General features: G+C 36.4%; 1 protein-coding gene across 4 annotated transcripts in view; it reads left to right on the top strand.

Moving 5' to 3' along the window:
- Positions 1-18,959, top strand: part of mcf2la (mcf.2 cell line derived transforming sequence-like a) — an 80,935-nt gene extending 61,976 nt beyond the window's left edge. The window contains exons 10-32 of one of the 4 annotated variants that reach the window (XM_052127108.1): positions 771-890; positions 2,956-3,147; positions 3,234-3,425; positions 4,754-4,913; positions 5,196-5,251; positions 5,526-5,605; positions 6,159-6,225; positions 6,337-6,452; positions 6,553-6,622; positions 6,741-6,833; positions 8,089-8,181; positions 8,272-8,397; positions 8,592-8,813; positions 8,958-9,050; positions 9,167-9,245; positions 9,555-9,737; positions 10,843-10,935; positions 11,501-11,575; positions 12,985-13,059; positions 15,023-15,132; positions 15,239-15,351; positions 17,077-17,180; positions 17,304-18,959. In XM_052127108.1, the coding sequence (XP_051983068.1) occupies positions 771-890; positions 2,956-3,147; positions 3,234-3,425; positions 4,754-4,913; positions 5,196-5,251; positions 5,526-5,605; positions 6,159-6,225; positions 6,337-6,452; positions 6,553-6,622; positions 6,741-6,833; positions 8,089-8,181; positions 8,272-8,397; positions 8,592-8,813; positions 8,958-9,050; positions 9,167-9,245; positions 9,555-9,737; positions 10,843-10,935; positions 11,501-11,575; positions 12,985-13,059; positions 15,023-15,132; positions 15,239-15,351; positions 17,077-17,180; positions 17,304-17,383 (2,592 nt within the window). In that variant the 3' untranslated portion in view covers positions 17,384-18,959. The remainder of the gene's footprint in view (positions 1-770; positions 891-2,955; positions 3,148-3,233; positions 3,426-4,753; positions 4,914-5,195; positions 5,252-5,525; positions 5,606-6,158; positions 6,226-6,336; positions 6,453-6,552; positions 6,623-6,740; positions 6,834-8,088; positions 8,182-8,271; positions 8,398-8,591; positions 8,814-8,957; positions 9,051-9,166; positions 9,246-9,554; positions 9,738-10,842; positions 10,936-11,500; positions 11,576-12,984; positions 13,060-15,022; positions 15,133-15,238; positions 15,352-17,076; positions 17,181-17,303) is intronic. The other 3 variants (XM_052127109.1, XM_052127110.1, XM_052127111.1) reach the window with 3 other exon arrangements.
- The last annotated feature ends 729 nt before the right edge of the window (positions 18,960-19,688 follow it).

The raw sequence follows: 19,688 nt of genomic DNA, 5'->3' as shown, positions 1-19,688 counted from the left end.
TTATTTCCATATAACTGAACATGAGCCTGACATTTGTCTACAGTCCACAGCAATCCATTGTGCAACCCCTGATAGCACACGCCCAGATCACCCTGACATTTTTAGATGTGCTTGTTTACATCTGGAAGACATATTTTATGTTGTTTGCTCATCTGCAATACGTCTATAAGATGTATATCAAGAAGTATGTCTCAGATGTCTTTGAGGTGTTTATTTTTGTTTTTATAATCTGACCTTTTTAAGATGTTTAGCAGATATTAATTAGATTGTGATGCTTTCCAGATAAAAATGTGAGTTTTTTTAATGCACTACAAGTCCTTTGGATAAAAGTGTTTTGAGTGTCTCGCTTTGGTTGTGTCGTGTCATGAACACTGCGTTTTAAGGACGCTGTTGTGTTTAAATGCAAGAACAGTTCTCATCTTCTGCTATCGCTGGTGTCAAGCCATCCCATGTGCAGTTTGTTGTCTGTACAGCTGCACGTTGCCTATACAGCTGGAGTTGGCTTACTGCCCCCTGCTGAAAACAGGTGGTACATCGAGCTTGATTTGCTCCGATGGTTGGAATACTACTAAATACAGTTCGGTGACATGAATAATTGCGTTAATTTTATATCACAGGCATTGCCCCCACTGAACATTGTGTCAGTCTGTGATTACATGAGACAGAGGTTATTGAGACACTCTAAATAGATAGAAGAACTGTGGTTATTTTGACAAAATAAACCCCCATTATAGAAGTCAATGTAATGAGATTGTGTATCTGTGTTTCAGATCAAAGCTCATTTAGATCTGGCGTTTGACAGATTATCAGGCTTCTCGGAAGTAGGAATAAGCCCCGCCCATGCTGAACATATCCTCAAAGAGCTGACCAATCATGAGGAAAGAACATGTGTAAGTATAACACTGCTGTCATATGATGTATTTACTTCATTTGACATTCCTGAGACATTATTATGCAATGTGGGTGAAATGACTTAAGGGATACTACCGCAAAGAAGGCCACAAGTGAGACCATCCATTCATCCATCAATCCATTCAGAAATCCATCCAGATTTCAAAATCCTTTTCCAAGCCAGCAATCATTCATTTATCTTAATTATGTTCCAGTGCTTGTAGATACAGCCACATGTTCTTTATACACCATGTAAATCTCTTCCTCCTCAATAAAATTGCTTAGTACAGCAATTTGAGGCCATTTCAGAAATTACCCAAATGTTCTCATCCTGCGGAGAGGAGGAAGGGAGATGCTCTACCCAGTGTGATAAATCACCTATCACTACGCTGGATCAGTCCGCTGACACAGGGGGATTGTGAGAAGTTTTCAGAATGGCCAAGCAGCAGCAAACTTCAGCAGGAGTAATCAGAAGAACAACATTTAAAGGAATGTTCTGGGTTCAGCACAAGTTAAGCTCATTCGACGACATTTTTAGCATAATGTTGATTACCACAAAAATACACATTTTATTAAAAGTCAAGCGACAAGATTAGAGCTGTCAATCGATTAAAACATTTTAATCAAATTAATTGCAAGACATAAATAGTTGCTGAGAAAGCCCTTCAAATAACAATAATACAATATATAAAAAATATTATTCAGATCATTAAAATGCATTATGTTATTGAGGCAGACGAGTAAAGCATTGATAAGACAATACGCAGCTGCGTCTCATAGAAGAGACACGGCCAATGTGAAAGCCCGACCTGACCGCACTGCTCACGCTCTGTCATGTCTCGCTCACGGAGGATGTGTGAACCCGGCATGAGTGTGTGTTGTCTGTACAACTGGAGTTTTGCTTACTGCCCCCTGATGAAAACAGGTGGTACTTCAATCTTAAATTGCTCCGATGGTGGGAATATTCCTTATTTGGATCCAGGGACATGAATAATTGCGTAAATAATTATTAAACGCATTATATTTTGTATAATTAATCGCACTGAATTAATGCGTTAAATCGACAGCCCTATACAAGACACAAACATTATATGTTTTAACATGATTTTAGTGTGATAAAATATCTTCTACATGATTTTGGACACACTGCATAGACGCCATTGCATCATCATGGAACAGTAGTAATATTGGATATAACTTTTACATTCATGAGATCAGAAAGCAATTTATTCACAATGAAATCATTTAAAGATGTATAATGTTTACATCATGGCCATGGGCTAATTAATTAAGTTTTACGAAGTTAAATGTGTTGAAAATAAAAACCCATATGACTTTCTTCCATGGAACACAAAAGGAGATATTAGACAGAATGTCAGTCACCATTCACTTTCATTGTAAGGTGTTCTTACAGTACTCTGACTAAGCTTTCTTCCAGGCCATCTTCTGCAAAAGCCATAAAAACACTAGAAAAGATAATTAAAGCGACAGTTTAATGAAATTTCTGCCACCATTTACTCACCCTCATGTTTTTACAAAATAACGAAGGAGTGGCTTCACAACAACTCAGTGACTGTTCTTGAATGGCCCAGCCAGAGCCCTGATTTAAACCCAATTGAGCATCTCTGGAGAGACCTGAAAATGGCTGTCCACCAACGTTTACCATCCAACCTGACAGAACTGGAGAGGATCTGCAAGGAGGAATGGTAGAGGATACCCAAATCCAGATGTGAAAAACTTGTTGCATCTTTCCCAAAAAGACTCATGGCTGTATTAGATCAAAAGGGTGCTTCTACTAAATACTGAACAAAGGGTCTGAATACTTAGGACCATGTGATATTTCAGTTTTTCTTTTTTAATAAATGTGCAAAAATGTCAACAATTCTGTGTTTTTCTGTCAATATGGGGTGCTGTGTGTACAATAATGAGGAAAAAAAAAATGAACTTAAATGATTTTAGCAAATGGCTGCAATATAACAAAGAGTGAAAAATTTAAGGGGGTCTGAATACTTTCCGTACCCACTGTAGTTATATTTGTCTCTCTCACTCTCTGTCTGTCTGTAGGAAGTTTTGGACCACGCTTTATCTCTAGCAGGTGATGGAGACAGTTTAATTGAAGCGTCTCATTATGCTGTGGACTCCATCCTGCCCAAATGCTCTGACCTGCGGACTCTCTGTGAGGAGATCAGTTGTGTCCTGAAGGCCAAAAAAGCACATCTGCACAAAGCTATGGAGCTACACCAATGTCTAGAGAAGGTAGACCCACCCCCTTGATTCCTTCATAATCATGGTTAATGACAATTTCACCAATCACTAACTCTGTCTCTCTCTCTTTGTCTCAGACCACTAAATGGTGTGATGAAGGTATTTACCTGCTGGCTTCTCAGCCAGTGGATAAGTGTCAATCACAGGATGGGGCGGAGTCAGCATTACAGGAGATTGAGCGTTACCTGGATACAGCCAATCAGTACAAGCTGACAGATTTGGGTGGAGTTTGGAGGGACTATGAGTCTGTGCTCACGCAAGATTTCAGGGTAAACAACAAACATAATGAAATGGTTTTAACCCCTTAAACGCATATAGATTGGACTAATGGTAAAATATTGGTCTAAATTTACAGTACAATTTTTTTAATAAAAAATTATATTGTATATGTTAACAATCTTATGCCTGTGATTCTTGCTCTCTGCTCTGTTCCTGCAAAATGTTTTTGCAATACGCATATCTGAAATGCAGGTGGAGCTCTAACACAGCTGAGCACTCACCTTGTGCTCGTACATAGGCATTCAGTTTATTTTGTGATCCACGCATGTTTTTGTGTAATATCTCAGCCACTGAGGGGACTACAACCTAAATCTAGGTGTCAATAGGAAGCTCAGTTCTTTCGTTTTGCAATGTTACATATAATATTTCATTATTGAGAACATGTCCTGCCAAAGATTTGTTTATCGTGCTTTTCTTTTAGACTTCATTTTTGCTGGACATCTAAGAAAATGAGTTTAAAGGGATAGTTCACCCAAAAAAGAAAATTTGCATCATTTACTCACCCTCGTGCCATCCCAGATGTGTATGACTTAATTTTTTCAACTGAACACAAACAAAGATTTTTAGAAAAATAACAGCTCTGTAGGTCCATACAATGCAAGTAAATGATTACCAAAGTTTTGAAGCTACAAAAGCATATAAAGGCAGCATACAAGTAATCCACAAGACTCGAGTGGTTTTATTCCATGTCTTAAGTGATAAGTGTGAGTGAGTAACAGGTCAATATTTAAGTCCTTTTTTACTGTAAATCTCCATTTTCAGTTTCACATTCTTCTTTTGTTTTTAGCTATTCACATTCTGTGTGCATATCGCCACCTTCTGGGCTGGGAGGAGAATTTGTAGTAAAAAAAGGTCTTCAATATTGATCTGTTTCTCACCCACACCTATCATATCGCTTCTGAAAACATGGATTTAACCACTGGAGTCGTGTAGATTCCTTCTATGCTGCCTTTATATGCTTTTTTAAGCTTCAAAATTTTAGGACCCATTAACCTGGGTTGTAAGGACCTACAGAGCTGAAATATTCTTCTAAAAATATTTGTTTGCGTTCATCAGAAGAAAGTCATACACATCTGGGATGGCATGAGGGTGAATAAATGATGAGATAATTTACATTTTTTGGGTGAACTATCCCTTTTAAGGGGTTAAAAATAATTTCTCCAAAAAAACCTGTCATGCTTCGCTAATATAAACTTAACTGAAACAACACACAAGAACTTGCACTGTTTGAGAAAAAAAAAAATATTTGGATTTATATTGTGCTATTGATCAGCATTAGTCAAATTAATATTTTCTCTTTGCTGGTTTACTCAAACAGGTTCAGGTGGACAGAGTGTTTCAGAAGCAGCAGTCCATGCAAGAAATGTTTGAGAAGAGGAGGGTCAGTCTAAAGAAGTTAGCAGCCAAACAGACACGACCCGTGCAGCCCGTCGCCCCTCGTCCAGAGGCCATCATCAAAGCACCCCTCTCCTCTCCAGGTAACTAATACTCAATACAGCAATGCTCAACAGAGCAATTAAGCTGTGGGTTTTCTCTTCTGCAGTGCAGTAGACTCTGTGTCCTCTCAATGTTGTCCCATAACACTAATCCACATTCACACACACACTGTCATGCCTAGCTGCTTATGTACACCCATTCACTTTATGGCAATATTGCAGACCCCCAGCTTTGTTGACTCTGCTTCCCTCTAACGTTGAAATGGAGAACAGCAGGTTTGCAATTTTTTTTTTTATAAATCTTAATGTGTTTTTAACCTACAGTAACTCATAGGGAGAAGACTATAGAGGGTGATATCATCAATGGAAACTGCAGAAAGGTATGTATCGCCAGTATTTTTAGGAAGTATTTAATTGCATGTAACTTATGCATTAGTTTTACATTTGACATTTTACATTGCTCTTTATTAGTAATTTTAAAATAAAAATCTTCCAGAAAACTAAATTTCTTTGTAGGACTTTATTATAATTTCGTAAAATTAAGTGTCTTAATTTAATTGTGTTAATAAGTGTCAATATACTTTTTCATGTCACTGTATGTGTATGCAAGTTGTATACATTGAAATCAACACATTGTAGTGTTTGTATTGACAGGGAGAGACACACTTGCTGAATGATGGCAGCAGACACCCTTCTGTCTCTGATGAAGAGGAGAACTTTTCTGTGCTCAGACGGTCAGTCGGGGGTCTTTTTGCAAATAGACTTAAAGGAATAGTTCACCCAATGCCTAAAATGAAGATATTTTGCTAGATGTACGAGTTGTTTTTGACCATTCAATGCAAGCCAATATGGTCTAAAGCTTTCAAGCTCCAAAAAAATGCTAAAAATTTTTTAAGTGGTTTAATCCAAGTCTTCTGAAGCGATAAAATCAGTTTTGGATTAGAAATAGGCTTAAATGTTACTCCTTTTTTCACTTTGAATCATGACATCAGCAGTCTCCTCGACTATCATAATTTGAAGCTCGATTACACTTCCTCGCGCTTGACGCGTGTTGCGCACTAGTCGTATGGCTTGTATTGAATGGATAAAAGCACCTCATATCTCCATCAAAATATCTTAATATTCTGCAGAAAAAAAGAAAGTCATACGAGTTTGAGCCGGCATAAGGGTGAATAAATAATGAGAGAATTATCCTTTTCGGGTTAACTATTAGTTTAAAGGAAATTAAGCTATAACTGTGGCAGTTGTGTTGTTTGAAGGTCTTAATGTAATGTGCACCCTCTGCAGGCATGTGATGAATGAGCTGTTGGAAACGGAGAGAGCGTATGTAGAGGAGCTTCTCTGTGTGCTTGAGGTGAGCTGCACTGACACGCTTCACCACTAAAGGACAGATCACGTCTGTTTATATTTGTAACCGCAAAATGAAGATCTTTTTATTTGACATGGTATATTAATATTGTTTCAGGGTTATGCAGCAGAGATGGACAACCCTGCCATGTCTCATCTAATCCCCAACACACTGCTTCATAAGAAGGGCATCCTCTTTGGCAACATGCCTGAGATATACCACTTCCATAAGAAGTGAGTGAACCTTCTCAATCCCTCTGTTTCAGCTTCAGATAAAGTCTTATAAACCTATAACACCTTAATTTCCCTTACCTTTGTTTCTTTTGTTTTCTAGGACGTTTCTTCGTGAACTGGAGGCATACACCGATTACCCTGAGCTGGTAGGCCGATGTTTCTTGGAGAGGGTGAGTCTTACATACTGTGTTGTTATGTCTTAATGTTTTGTAAGAAAAAACATTTGTTTTATTTGGATTATTAAATTATTGAATAGCTTATTCATATGTGATTTTTCATGTTTCTCAGATGACGGATCTGCAGATCTATGAGAAGTATTGTCAGAACAAGCCTCGCTCTGAGTCTCTATGGAGACAGTGTTCTGACTGTGCTTTCTTCCAGGTTATCTTCTGCACAAGTCACAAAGACACTAGAAATTTAAAGACCCTGTGAAAATAAATAAGGTTTTTTGTGACTTTTAGTCCATGTTTGTTAGCCTTGAGGCCAGCTATATGCCAGGGTACACCTAAAAGATCTCAATGCAGATTTCACTTGAACCAAAATTATTGATGGCACATCTTGCACACACAGGCATATCCAAATTTCTGTCCAATAAAATACTCTCTAAATACTGGTTATTAAAATTAAGTATAAGCCCTTCATTAAGTTCTGCCCATATTTTTGGTTCAATAGGAGTATCTACAAAGAAAAGATTCCTCGAAGGGGTAGTTCACCCAAAAATAAAACTAATCTAATCATTTTCTCACCCTTATACCATCTTAGATGTGCGTGACTTTCTTCCTCTGCAGATCACAAATGAAGATTTTTAGAAGAAAATTTCTGCTCTCTAGGTCCATTCAATGCAAGTGTATGGTTACCAAAACTTTGAAGCTCCAAAAATCACAAAAAAGCAGCATAAAAGTAATCCATAAATCTCCAGTGGTTTAAACCATGGCTTCAGAAGTGATATGATAAGTGTGGATGAGAAACAGATCAATATTTTTAGTCTTTTTTTTTTTTTTTTTTTAATAAATCTCCACTTTCACATATGTTTACATTCTGAAAGTAAAAGGAATTTAAAGTAAAAAGTATTTTCAATCTGTTTCTCTCCAAAAGCGATTGCATCACTTCAGAAGACATTTTATGCTGCCTTTATGTGATTTTTTGGAGCTTCAAAGTTCTGGCCACCATTCTCTTGCATTGTATGAACCTACAGAGCTGAAATATTCTTCTAAAAATCTTCGTTTGTGTTCAGCAGAAGAAAGAAAGTCATACACATCTGCGATGGCATGAGGATGAGTAAATGATGACAGAATTAAAAAAATTGGTTAACTGTCCCTGTATGCCATTTCATGGGGGTCTTTAAGACTCTTAAGACCACTTATGATAATGTTATATGACATTTTTATGTTTTGACGTGATGGCATATAAAAAATTAATCAACGAAAATTAACATATTAATTTAATACAATATGTACTGATTTTTTTAGTGTAGCAATTTATTTATCATGCATTTACTAGTATTTTTTTTTGTATTGAATACATTTGAATGAATATACTGATGCATTTATGTGCATTTTTGTTCCAATTAGCACGTAAATTGTCTAAATGGACTTTTATAGTCATGTAGTTAAAAACAATAATATGTTTTTTGCAGGAGTGTCAAAAGAAATTGGAACATAAACTTGGTCTGGACTCATACCTGCTGAAACCTGTTCAGAGAATAACCAAATACCAGCTTTTACTAAAGGTAAACAAGACCCAGAGTCCATGTGTAAATAGAAAGCATATACTTGCACCTATCTCTATTGTAACCTGGATGTTCATATGTATGTACCAGGAACTGCTGAAGTACAGTAAAAGCTGTGAAGGGGAGGATGACCTGCAGGAGGCGCTCTCTTCTATTCTAGGCATCCTGAAGGCTGTGAATGACTCCATGCACCTTATTGCCATCACTGGATATGAAGTAAGGAGACCTGTTTACTCAAACATTAGAATGTAATGTTCAAAAGATGTATTTATTATGTACGTATGTAAGATCATTTTTATTGTTATTATAAGTCACAGATTTATGTTTATACAGCATGTAAAACACGTTCAGCTTAAAAAAGATAAGTTGCATCAATGGGGCATTCTTTGACCCCTGACCTGTGTTTCTAGGGTAACCTGAGTGACCTGGGCCGGCTGCTGATGCAGGGGTCGTTTAGCGTGTGGACGGAGCATAAAAAGGGTCACGTAAAAGTGAAAGACCTGGCACGCTTCAAGCCCATGCAGAGACACCTGTTCCTGCATGAGAAGGCTCTGCTCTTCTGCAAGAAACGAGAGGAGAGCGGAGAGGGTTATGAGAAAGCCCCTTCATACAGCTTCAAACACTCACTCAGTGTAAGTCAGCAGACTGAACAAACAATATTACATTTTCATTCATGCCTCTCAAGTGGATATTAGTCCATTTGGTAAATGTGCATAACTGTATATATATATATATATATATATATATAGAGTCTGATCATGTTTGTCTTTTGATAGATGAGTGCTGTGGGTATTACTGAAAATGCAAAAGGAGACAACAAGAAGTTTGAGATCTGGTGTAACTCTCGAGAGGAGGTGTACATTGCACAGGTAAACAAATTGTAAAATTTTAAAATAAACTTTCTCTTGTGTAAACTGCTTTTGAATATGTATAATTTGATTTAATACCTGCCACTTAACCTGATCACTTTAACGTGTAATTTCAGGCACCGTCAACAGAAGTCAAAACGGCATGGGTGAATGAAATCAGGAAGGTTCTGACTGGCCAGCTGAAGGCCTGCAGGGGTGAGAAACATCTCCTCTTACTAAGAGTCTGAGATCACATGTGGTCACAAAATATGATAATCTAAATCTAGTCTCAATCTTGCCTAATAAGGTAATGTATGTTGTTAAAATACTTATTATGCAGAGACAGCTGTAAGTAAGCCATTCATGGGTTGATTACCCCAAAAAGTGAATCAACACGGTGGCTCTGTGGCGCTAATTCAATATTGCTCTGTTTGTTTGAGCATCCCGAACAGTGCGACAAAGCAACATTGGCTTTAAGCTTGTACGTTTCTAGTTATCTAATAATGTTATGGTGTTGCATTTCAGAAGCAAGCCAGCAGAAGAGTTCAGATCAGATCTCTCAGTTAACACCCACCAGCACCACATTTACCACGAGCACCTTCAAGACCAACACAAAGAGCCTCAAGAAGGGAGAGGAGAAGAAAACTGAACCGACAGTGGTAGATCCAAGTACAGCTTCTTTACCCAAAAACACTGATAAGGTCAAAGGTCAGTCACCCCTTCTCATCGTGCAATTGCGTTTATATGGGTCTTTCATTCAAAGCAGTTCCCTCTATGGACAGATGTGACAGATGTGTAAAGAATCAATTGCTGAATCACATGACCAATTTTGTATCAATCAGAGGTTCTGATATTATACCGGATGTTTTATACAGGACGTCCTCTTTCTGCGCTTAGACTGTGAACTCTCCGATGTTTTTGTGAACCCTTTATTTTCCTAAAGCTGTGTCCCAAACGGCACAAGTACTATGCATTCAGCCATGTAGTGTATTAATTTTCAAAGTGTAGTATTGTCCCAAATGATACACTTAATGTTTTTTTTACTACATAGAAGCTTTCACCGTTTAACAGCTGATGGAAGTGACTGTTCAAGCGCACGTGATGTGTTGCCGCTAGCTTTAGCACGTTAGCCAAACTCAGTTCAACACTTCACATTCACACAGCTTGTGGTAAAGTTAAGCATTCAACCTGAAGTTTCACTAGCTGATACATTCTTCATTATTTACAACTGTTTTTAACTCCGCCCCTTCCGCCATGTATGTAGCGTGCATGACGTGTCCAAATTTCCACACACTGTTTTGACAGTTGAAAAAGTGCATCATCCGGGTACTTAAAGTACACTTCATTTTGCTGCATTTTCAGTGTAAATATACTACTCTTACTACTTGCACTACAAAATGGCATAGAATAGTGTAGAACTGAGCAGTTTGGGACGTCCTACAATTCTTCTGATTAATCCTACAATGTCCTTTATTATTTCCTCCTTTCTTTCTTCTTTATTTTTTCATTCTTTTTCTTTCTTATTTCTTTTCTTTTTTTCTTATTTCTTTTTTCTTTCATTTTTCTTTTCTTTCTTTATTTTCTCTTTTTTCTTTTCGATTTCCTTTTCCTTTTTTCTTTCTTTTTCCTTTTTCTTTTCTCCTTTTGTCTTTTTTTCTTTCTTTTTTCTTCCTTTTTTCTTTTTCTGCTTTCGTTTTTTCTTCCTTTTTCTGTTTTCTTTTGTCTTTCTTTTTTTATTTTCTCCTTTTTTCTTTTCTTTTTTCTTTCTTTGATCTTCCTTTCTTTTTGCTCTCTTTTTCTCTGTGAAAAATAGATGAGACAGTCACCAGTCCCAACACTGAGAGAGCTGCAGTGGCTAAAAAACGTTTTACACTGCAGGGCTTCAATAACCTCAAGAGCCAAAAAGGTACATCAGCAGTAGTAGGGCTTTACACAGCCACAACACTGTCAACTACATCAATTAACTTTATAAAAAGCAGTTATGTTAAAACAATGTATATCAGAATATTCTTACTTAAAATCTTTACAATGAATTGTAGTTGGAAAAATTTTACATATTTACCATGAACAAATACTAAATAAAGATTTGGCTTGAATCCCACTGCAGAGCTGATAGCGACCTCTGGTGGTAAAAGTCTTACACTACCCATGGTCACTTTCTGCCCTCCAGGTACACTGCAGTCTCAGAATAAACTAAACCAGACAACTGTGTAGATGAGTCTAGATTAGCATCAGTTTAGAATATCTACCATAGTTCTGGAATCAAGCCTGGTAACAGTCAAATATAGATCCTACATTTAAACATAAATGTACTACTTTAGAAGCTTTAACCCTTTAGAAGAGCCAAAATTAGGATATTTCCTGTACCCTTTAATAGACTTTCTTCTTTTCTGATTTTATCCTTTCTTTACATATCTATCTTTTCCTGTCCTTTCCTTCTCCTTTCTCACTTCTTGCTCCTCGGCTGCCAGGATCCCCCCCTAGTCCAGACCACAAAACTAAAAGACATGAGATTAAGAGTGATCCAACTCCCTTTGGCTTTAGAGGTACACTTTCCCCTAAAAACCCCAGTGTTTACTCCTGCATCATCAGCCATGAGCATTTATTTTGTCATATTTATTTTATTGGGGACTTCCACATTTATTTCACCTTCATACAGTGTCTTCCATCACGGTGGTGTCTTCCATTCATTCTTTTATACATTAATCTTAAGTAATCTAAATCAGTGGTTCTCAACTGGTGGGTAGCGACTGGTCTGTAATCTTAGGGTCATATATAGTAGAGATAAATGCAAGTAAGCATTGTGCATCGTTAGAATATAGAATAGGAAAATAAATAGGTTCATACACTTTTAAAGGGAGGAGAAAACATGTCTCATAGCACAGCATCTATCACTTGGTAGAAGGTAGCCAAATTAGACATGGTCAGGTTGCATGACATGCACTCTCATCCTCAAACAATTAGTAAAAATAAAGAAAATATGACCCAGACTACAAAACTGTATGCTTTTATGTGTAAATCATACTTCTGTTGTATAACTTGTATACATTTCAACTATATTTATTTTTTTTACATTTGTATGTTAAAGGAACTAACTTTCTTCTGCTGAATGTAACATGAAGATTTTTAGAAGAATATTTCAGCTCTTAGGTCCATACAGTGCAAGTGAATGGTGGCCAGAACTTTGAAGCTCCAAAAAGCACATAAAGGCAGCATAAAAGTAATCTACATGACTCCAGTGGTTAAATCAATGTCTTGAGAAGCGATATGATAGGTGTGGGTGAGAAACAGATCAATATTAAAGTATTTTCTTACTATAAATTCTCCTCCCTGCCCAGTAGGTGGCGATATGCATGAACGATGTGAATTGCCAAAAACAAAAGAAGACGACTGTGAAAGTGAAATTAAAGGGTAGAGTTTAAAGTAAATAAAAAGACTTAAATATTGATCTGTTTCTTACCCACACCCATCATATCACTTCGGAAGACTTGGATTAAAACACTGGAGTAGTATGGATTATTTTTATGATGCTTTTATGTGCTTTTTGGAGTTTCAAAGTTCTGGCAACCATTCACTTGCATTGTACGACCTACAGAGCTGAAAGACAGTATTCTTGTAAAAAATCTTTGTGTTCAGCAGAAGAAAGTCATACACATCTGGGATAGCATGAGGATGATTAAATGATGAGAGAATTCACATTTTTGGATGAACTATCACTTTTAGCAGTTTGGAACTACTGGGGGGATCGGCACTTGATGTCCAATGTAAAATCGTGCTCCAGAAACAATCAGTTGAGAAGCACTGCTTTAAATGATAAAAAAGAAAACGCTTCTATTACACATGCCAAATTCAAACGATCTAACGTTTGTGTTAAGTGCCATCTCAAAAATGTATTTGTGGGGTGGTTGCTAAACCAATGGAATCTTTGAAATCTCATTGGCTGCCTCTCCGTTAGATGCAGGTCCCCACATCAATCTTACCCGAGTGAGATGGATGAGCACTTCTAGTCTGTTGCAGGCTAAAAGGAGAGGTAATTAGATGCCTGGTGTGGGAATGAACTTTGAGCTTTCAATTACTGAATCTTTATTGCTCTCTCACAGCAAACTTCCTCACACAGACTGGCAGGACAAACACTATACACAGAGCATGACGTTATTGCACTGTAATAGGTAGTTTGCAGGACAAACTACTATGCAAAATGGCATTTCACAGACATAACTGCTCATTTAATAACTATTGTTGATTAAAAACCTTTTCACTCATAGACTATAGGAAACCTGAGTGTTAATTTACAGTGAGGTACAAAAGTGTGAGACCACATTGAAATTGAATTGGATTTGTTTCCTGGAAATAAGCAACGATTTAGAATCAGGTCAAATTTTTCCACACTGGTATAACTTGAATCATCTGGTTTTGAACAAACTTGTCTCCATGCCAGCCTAGAAACTCTGAAATAATTTTTTTAAAACAAACCAATTAAATCTTGTTACTTACTGTTATGCTGATCATCAGTGTTAGGTGTAATCTGATTACACATTAATTGGTTACTCTAATCTAATTACTCAAGTATAAAAAGTAGTTATGCATTACATTTTGAATTCTTGTAATGAGTTAGAAAGTAACTTAAAAGTAATTAGCAATGATTTTACCTCAGTATATTAGTCAGTAATCTGATTACAATTTTTGAGGCATAATTAGCAATGTGATTACTCATTTTGATTACTTAATCAGTAAAGTCAGTATTCTGATTACAATTTTAGAGAAATAAATTGTAGAGGATAATTGTTTTTTATTAAATGTTTTAGCCCAACACTGCTGACGATATCATTTGTAATGAAAATGTGATTAAAATAATATTTGAAATGCACAATAGAAGCTTTTTCTTGGGTGGTCTCAGACTTTTGGACCCACTTTTTATATGACAGTACATTTTTGGTAATTGTTTTATAAATAATTAACCAAAAGATGTCAGTCTGTGCCAGACAATCAACTTATAAGAATACTTGCACTTTCCTTTTGGGTGGTTTAATGAGTTTAATGGTGCATGAGTGTCTGGTTTGGGTTCCTGTCAGCTCGTTTAGGGTGCTAGTTCTGGATTAACTTTTACGATTCTGAAACGACAGATCAGTTTCTCTTTCAGGCTTTTGATCCATAATTATCCACTCAAATGCACTGATTCAAATCTAAAGAAGCATTTATCGATGTTTATGCATCTCATAAACATGTTTTGTATGCTTGGTGACGTCATATACCCTGTTCACAAGCTATCATCAAAATCATGTTTCATGAGTCATGGCTGTTTGAACAAAACGCAAACAGTTCGTCCTGTTAGCTCGTTCCCTGGAGCTGTTGTTCATTCCTCTTTTCACATGGACATGAGAGGCACTCTGGCTCTGTTTCAAAATCTAATGAGCTGCCTACATAGGCAACATTTTAGGGCAACATATGCATGCTACTTATGCAAAGGGTGTTCAAAAAGGTAGGCAGCATGATTCTGATGCCTTCTAAGTTACCTTCTTTTGACCAAATTCTAAGGCAGCATGTATCCTTTACAGAGAAAACAATGTTATACTTTTTTTTTTTTTTAACTAGACATGTTGGCCAGTGTTGAATAAATAGCTTATTCATTAAATATAAAAAATACTGATTAAAAAGAGGCTTTAAAAATGGACTATATTACCCATTATTTGTATGTGCTGTGTAATTTTATGGTTTTTAAATGCATCACACCATTTGCTTTGCAACATGCTAATGCCAAACTCTATTGAAATCAATTGAGAGACTAGTCTACCGTGAGTTGGTGCCTGTAGAGCATTACAAAATTGACACTTAATATGTTGCCTTAGAAGGTAGCTGCCTATGTAGGCAGCAGGAGGCTCGGAGCCAATCTCTTACCTCTTACTCACCATCTTTTTGGGACACCATTATTACACTCTTGCTGTCTCAACATAAACAAAATGTCACATTCATTCACCTGTGCTCTCCTCCACAAGGTTTCACCAAGGCATCACTGTCTATGGATGCGTCAGAGGAGAATGACGGTTACTCGAGCACCGAGGACCCCATGAACTCTGACCCCGAGGAGGAGGGAGGGAAGAAACTGGTGAGTCATTATAGCCAAACATCTATTTGTTGCAATTACCCAGGATTTCTCACAAATAGCTTTCGATACAACCCTGATGGCCTAATGTTTGATTGTTTGTGTGTAGTCTCCAGGCAGGTATGTGGTAGCTGCTGACTATGATAAAAGCGGACCGCAGGAGGTGACGGTAAAGAGTGGAGACACAGTGGAGTTGGTCAGAGAAGGAGATGATGGACGCTGGTAAGCTGCACTCATTCAGGACTATGAAATATTCTACACATCCAATTTTGACAACCCATTTGAAAAATCAACAGCAAGGTATATAACAGTTAGTGGTTCAATTGGGATTTTGGAGGTGGGGTTACCCTAGTTAAAGGCTGAATAGAGCATCTACATTTTATTTAATGATAATATTTATATAAAATTATAAAAGAGTGCTGAAATAAACTGTATACTTGCTAGAAATAATAAATAAAATATTTAACCCACGATAACAGTACAACCTATTGAATAGACTGTAAATATGTCCCGCACAGGCTTGTTTTAAATTGTGAAAAATGTAATATTCGCCTACCTTGGCTGTGGTCTATTAGCTTCATATGCAACAACACTTGCCTCTGAGATACCAAATAAAGATATTTGACAGCTACAAGTCACTACGGTGTCTCCAGAGGTTCTAAACCCACAGCTACAAAAGCCTAATGGTATATTAAGAAGAATAATATAATATTATTAAGATAAAACAGAGATGTTTACTAGCGGGGCAATTGTGCTTAGTACTTGAAGGATGTTTTTAAAACATAATTATAAAAAAAAAAAAAAAATTATTGGGCCTTTTAACCCTTTAAAATCTAAATGTGTTTCATTGGCATTCCCAAAATGCATTTTATTTTTCTGATTTTACATTATTTATCTCTAAAAAAAAAAAAAACTACAAACAACAAAGCATTCAAACGTTATAGCATCACAAAAATAATTTACCCTAGTGTCCAAAAATGTCTCCAAGTTTTCAAAAGCCTCTCGAAACAAGTAAAAACATAATAATTGTACATAAGAACTAATTACACATACAATATTGACTAAATGGATGCTCTCTCCCTCTCTCTAAAACACGAGTATTGAGATCTCATTCAGTTCCATTCTGTGTCATTTGAGCCATCATTGAGTCTGTGTCATGTACTTGGCACCATCTCCTGGTGGCCATATTTAATCACAGTGAACGATCCTCTCTGGCCATATTTGGATGACTTCCACCTCTGGTTGCAGCGATCTGAATCCTAATACAATTGGTTTAGCATTCCATGACTCTGGACAGTGTACTACGTTATTTCCGATGAAGTCATCTGATCCAGGAAAGCTAGCATTTTTTAGCCAGATAACACATTATTGTGCTTCGTGTGGATTATCTAATGATCTATGCATTTTATTTAATTGTGTGTGTGTGGGCTCATTTGTAAGATAATCACCTTGTATAAGTAATGGTATGCAATATGTTTTGTGAAGTTATATGTGAAAACACAGCTTATAAGTAACAACTGTTTACATGTAACATGTATGACATATACTTAGCTATCACTTGCAATATTTTTGTCTATGAATAAAACAAATAGGCTGGTTGTATTCTACTCTTTGAGAGCTTTCCAACAACATATGACTCATTATGATAAGTTAAATGTTTCTTCCTATTACAATAATACAGTAATAGTACAGTCTGCAAATTTTGAATCACTTTTATAGTTTTGATCATTATGCCTACATGCATCATGCTTCTATGTTTTAAAATGATATCTATTTTGTGTTGGTGAAGACTTATAGTTATTTATATTTTGATCATAATTTTTTCTCTGTGGCCCGATCAGAGCTTAAAGAGTTAATGTTTAGAGGAAGAGACTCTGTTTGCATTACTGATTATCTGGTGTGATATTAATGTTATTGTTGTATATTTTTTTTTTCATGGTCATTTAGGTTTGTACGTAATCTGAGGACCAATAAAGAGGGCTGGGTGCCAGCCACAAACATACTAACTCTTATCACAGAGTCCAAATCTTCTCAATCTCTCTCCAGCTCAGGTAACTGAACTCCATGCACTCCCTGTTTTGCCTAAGCAAACACCACTAATCATGATTCTCTGTGATCCTGTCATGTGAGCGCTTTGCAGGTGACGATTTTAGCTAATGTGTGTTGTTCCACAGAAGGCAGTGGATCTGGCAACCTCAGCACATCCTCTAGCTGTAGTGAGTCCTACACGAGCTTCTCGGACATCAAAGCCTGAAGTCTGGGCCTCAAACCTACATCTGCACCACTGCCTTCTGGCAGCTCCTACACAGTGCACTTTCTACTGAAGCTTCTCGGGTCTTTGTACTGTATTTAACCTCCTCAATTCTGCTGAGAGAGGAATTGACCTCTGCGGTCAGTATCCGCTTTTCAGGATATTTTATATAGAGCGTCACTCTTTCTTAATGTTATAAGAGGAGAGAGCGCAATAGGAGGGATACTGCAATTTTGTGTCTGCTGTTCCCCATTCAAATTCTCCTTTGCTTCAAATGTACTGAAGCAAAGCTGTTACCTCCTCTCACAACTGCATGATATGTTTCCTAAAAGATTAGACAGTGACAGATAGATTCTTAAAGTGATAGTTCACCCAAAAATGACACTTCTGTCATCTCAGTCTTGTTTACAAACATGACTTTCTTATTTGTAAGCAGAATGTTAGGGACCTGACAGCTTCAGTCACCATTCGGTTTCATTGTATGTCATTCTGCCCAACATCTTTTGTGTTCCAGTAGAAAGTTTGGTTTGGTACAACATGAAGGTTAGTTAATAATGACAGAATTTTAATTTGTGAGTGAATTGTCCCTTTAAAGGCTTCTGTAACATCATCAGAGTAATCTGCAGTTTCATTGAAAATAATAAGCGCACTCAATGGACCTTTCTATAAGAAAAGTTGAGCTTCCACCAATTTTATTGATCTTGCAAGGAGAATATTAGTGTCTTTTTGGAATGTCTTATTTTCTTACCGTCTAAAGCTCCTGTCTGATTTGCTGTAGCAACAAGACAATTACATTTTGTTTTTTACACTAAATATTATTGAGGTTATGCCAGGTTTCCTGCGACTGAAATGACTGTGAAAAGTCATGTCATTCACTGTATGTATTAATCAAAAATAGCTGTATAGTTTAAATTATTTCCTGTAAAAGGATACGATTTGTACAGATATTAACTTTTATCTCGTGTTTTTCATTAAAACAGTATATACATATATAAATATTGTATATTATGACCACTATTGTTGTCAATGAATTGTATTTAATTATATTTTGTTGTATCTGTCACTTTACTGATCTGCAACATTCATGTACATGTTATTACAATTGTCCAGTAACAACATATTGTATTCACATGTAATTTATTTTATGTATGTCATCATGGATATTCATTTGATTGCTTCAAAATGCAAAGACTGGAAACCAGCAATCAAGTTTTTAAGTTTATTAAAAGAATAAGTATTTCTTCAAACTTGTCAAAAATTTTCATTTATGTCAATGTTCCTAGAATCAGACTGATTCAAGGAAGAAATTAAATATAAGTGTTTTTGACAGTTTGATGACCACAAATTTTCTCTACTTCATGGCCGCATAGCTGTGAACTTTTATTTGAGTTTAAATGTATTCAGCAATACAAAGTCACTGTTAATTTCTATTTAAATTGTATGTGGCACATTGCTGCATGTTAGTTTTATCTTCATGTTTTCATTTGGCATTAAAATATTTTCCAGTATTAAGCTTGTATCTCTGTATATGTGTAAATATGTATCTAAGAGGTTGTATGAGATTAATGAATTTAAAGTGCATAGGTTGAAATAAATTTCACTAAAACATTTTGTCCTTTTTTCCTGGCCCTATTATTAGATTTTGTGTATACATATTTTCATTGTCAGCAAGGATGGCAAATGAACAAGGCCAGTGGGGTCAGTGCCAGCGGGATGCCCAATATGGCCTGACACCTGCAATAAGCCTCTGCAGATTTAAAATGTATGTAAATAAACTGCTCCAATGTGTTACTGTTGACACGATGGGAAAGTGAAAGGTTATTTGTTCCTGGCCCCTTCTTATAACTAATATTTTTTGAACACCTTATTGCCTCTTTAACCTCTTCAAATCTACAGACCTGCCGGTGAGTCCAAAAGGAGGCGCTATAAAAGTTAATGCTTAAAATATTTTCAGATACATGGGTCAGGTATATGGGGAATGGTTTAAATGATTCGAATCTTAACTTTTCATTGATAACCATCACTTCTGCAATTGTGTTACATAAAATAACAAAATAAGAACTGAAAACATCCTCATTGCAAATCAGCGCCACCTAGAGATAATGTGGTAGAAACATTAATATGAATATAAAAGTCTTTCAAATAGCACTTAAATAGACAAATCGTTTATAAAATGAAAGCTCTCATTCTCAGGAATGTGACTGTTTGTTGTTGCCCTAAAACCACAGTTTGAAAGATTTTCAAAAGAATCACAAAGTGAAATGTGATTTCTATAAGACATAAAATACAAACGTTGTTCTTATGTGCC

Source organism: Xyrauchen texanus, chromosome 5 (assembly GCF_025860055.1).
Source record: "Xyrauchen texanus isolate HMW12.3.18 chromosome 5, RBS_HiC_50CHRs, whole genome shotgun sequence".
Classification (NCBI taxonomy): Eukaryota; Metazoa; Chordata; class Actinopteri; order Cypriniformes; family Catostomidae; genus Xyrauchen; species Xyrauchen texanus.
Note: the sequence above shows the minus strand (reverse complement) of the source record. Positions and strands in the feature narration are given on the sequence as shown.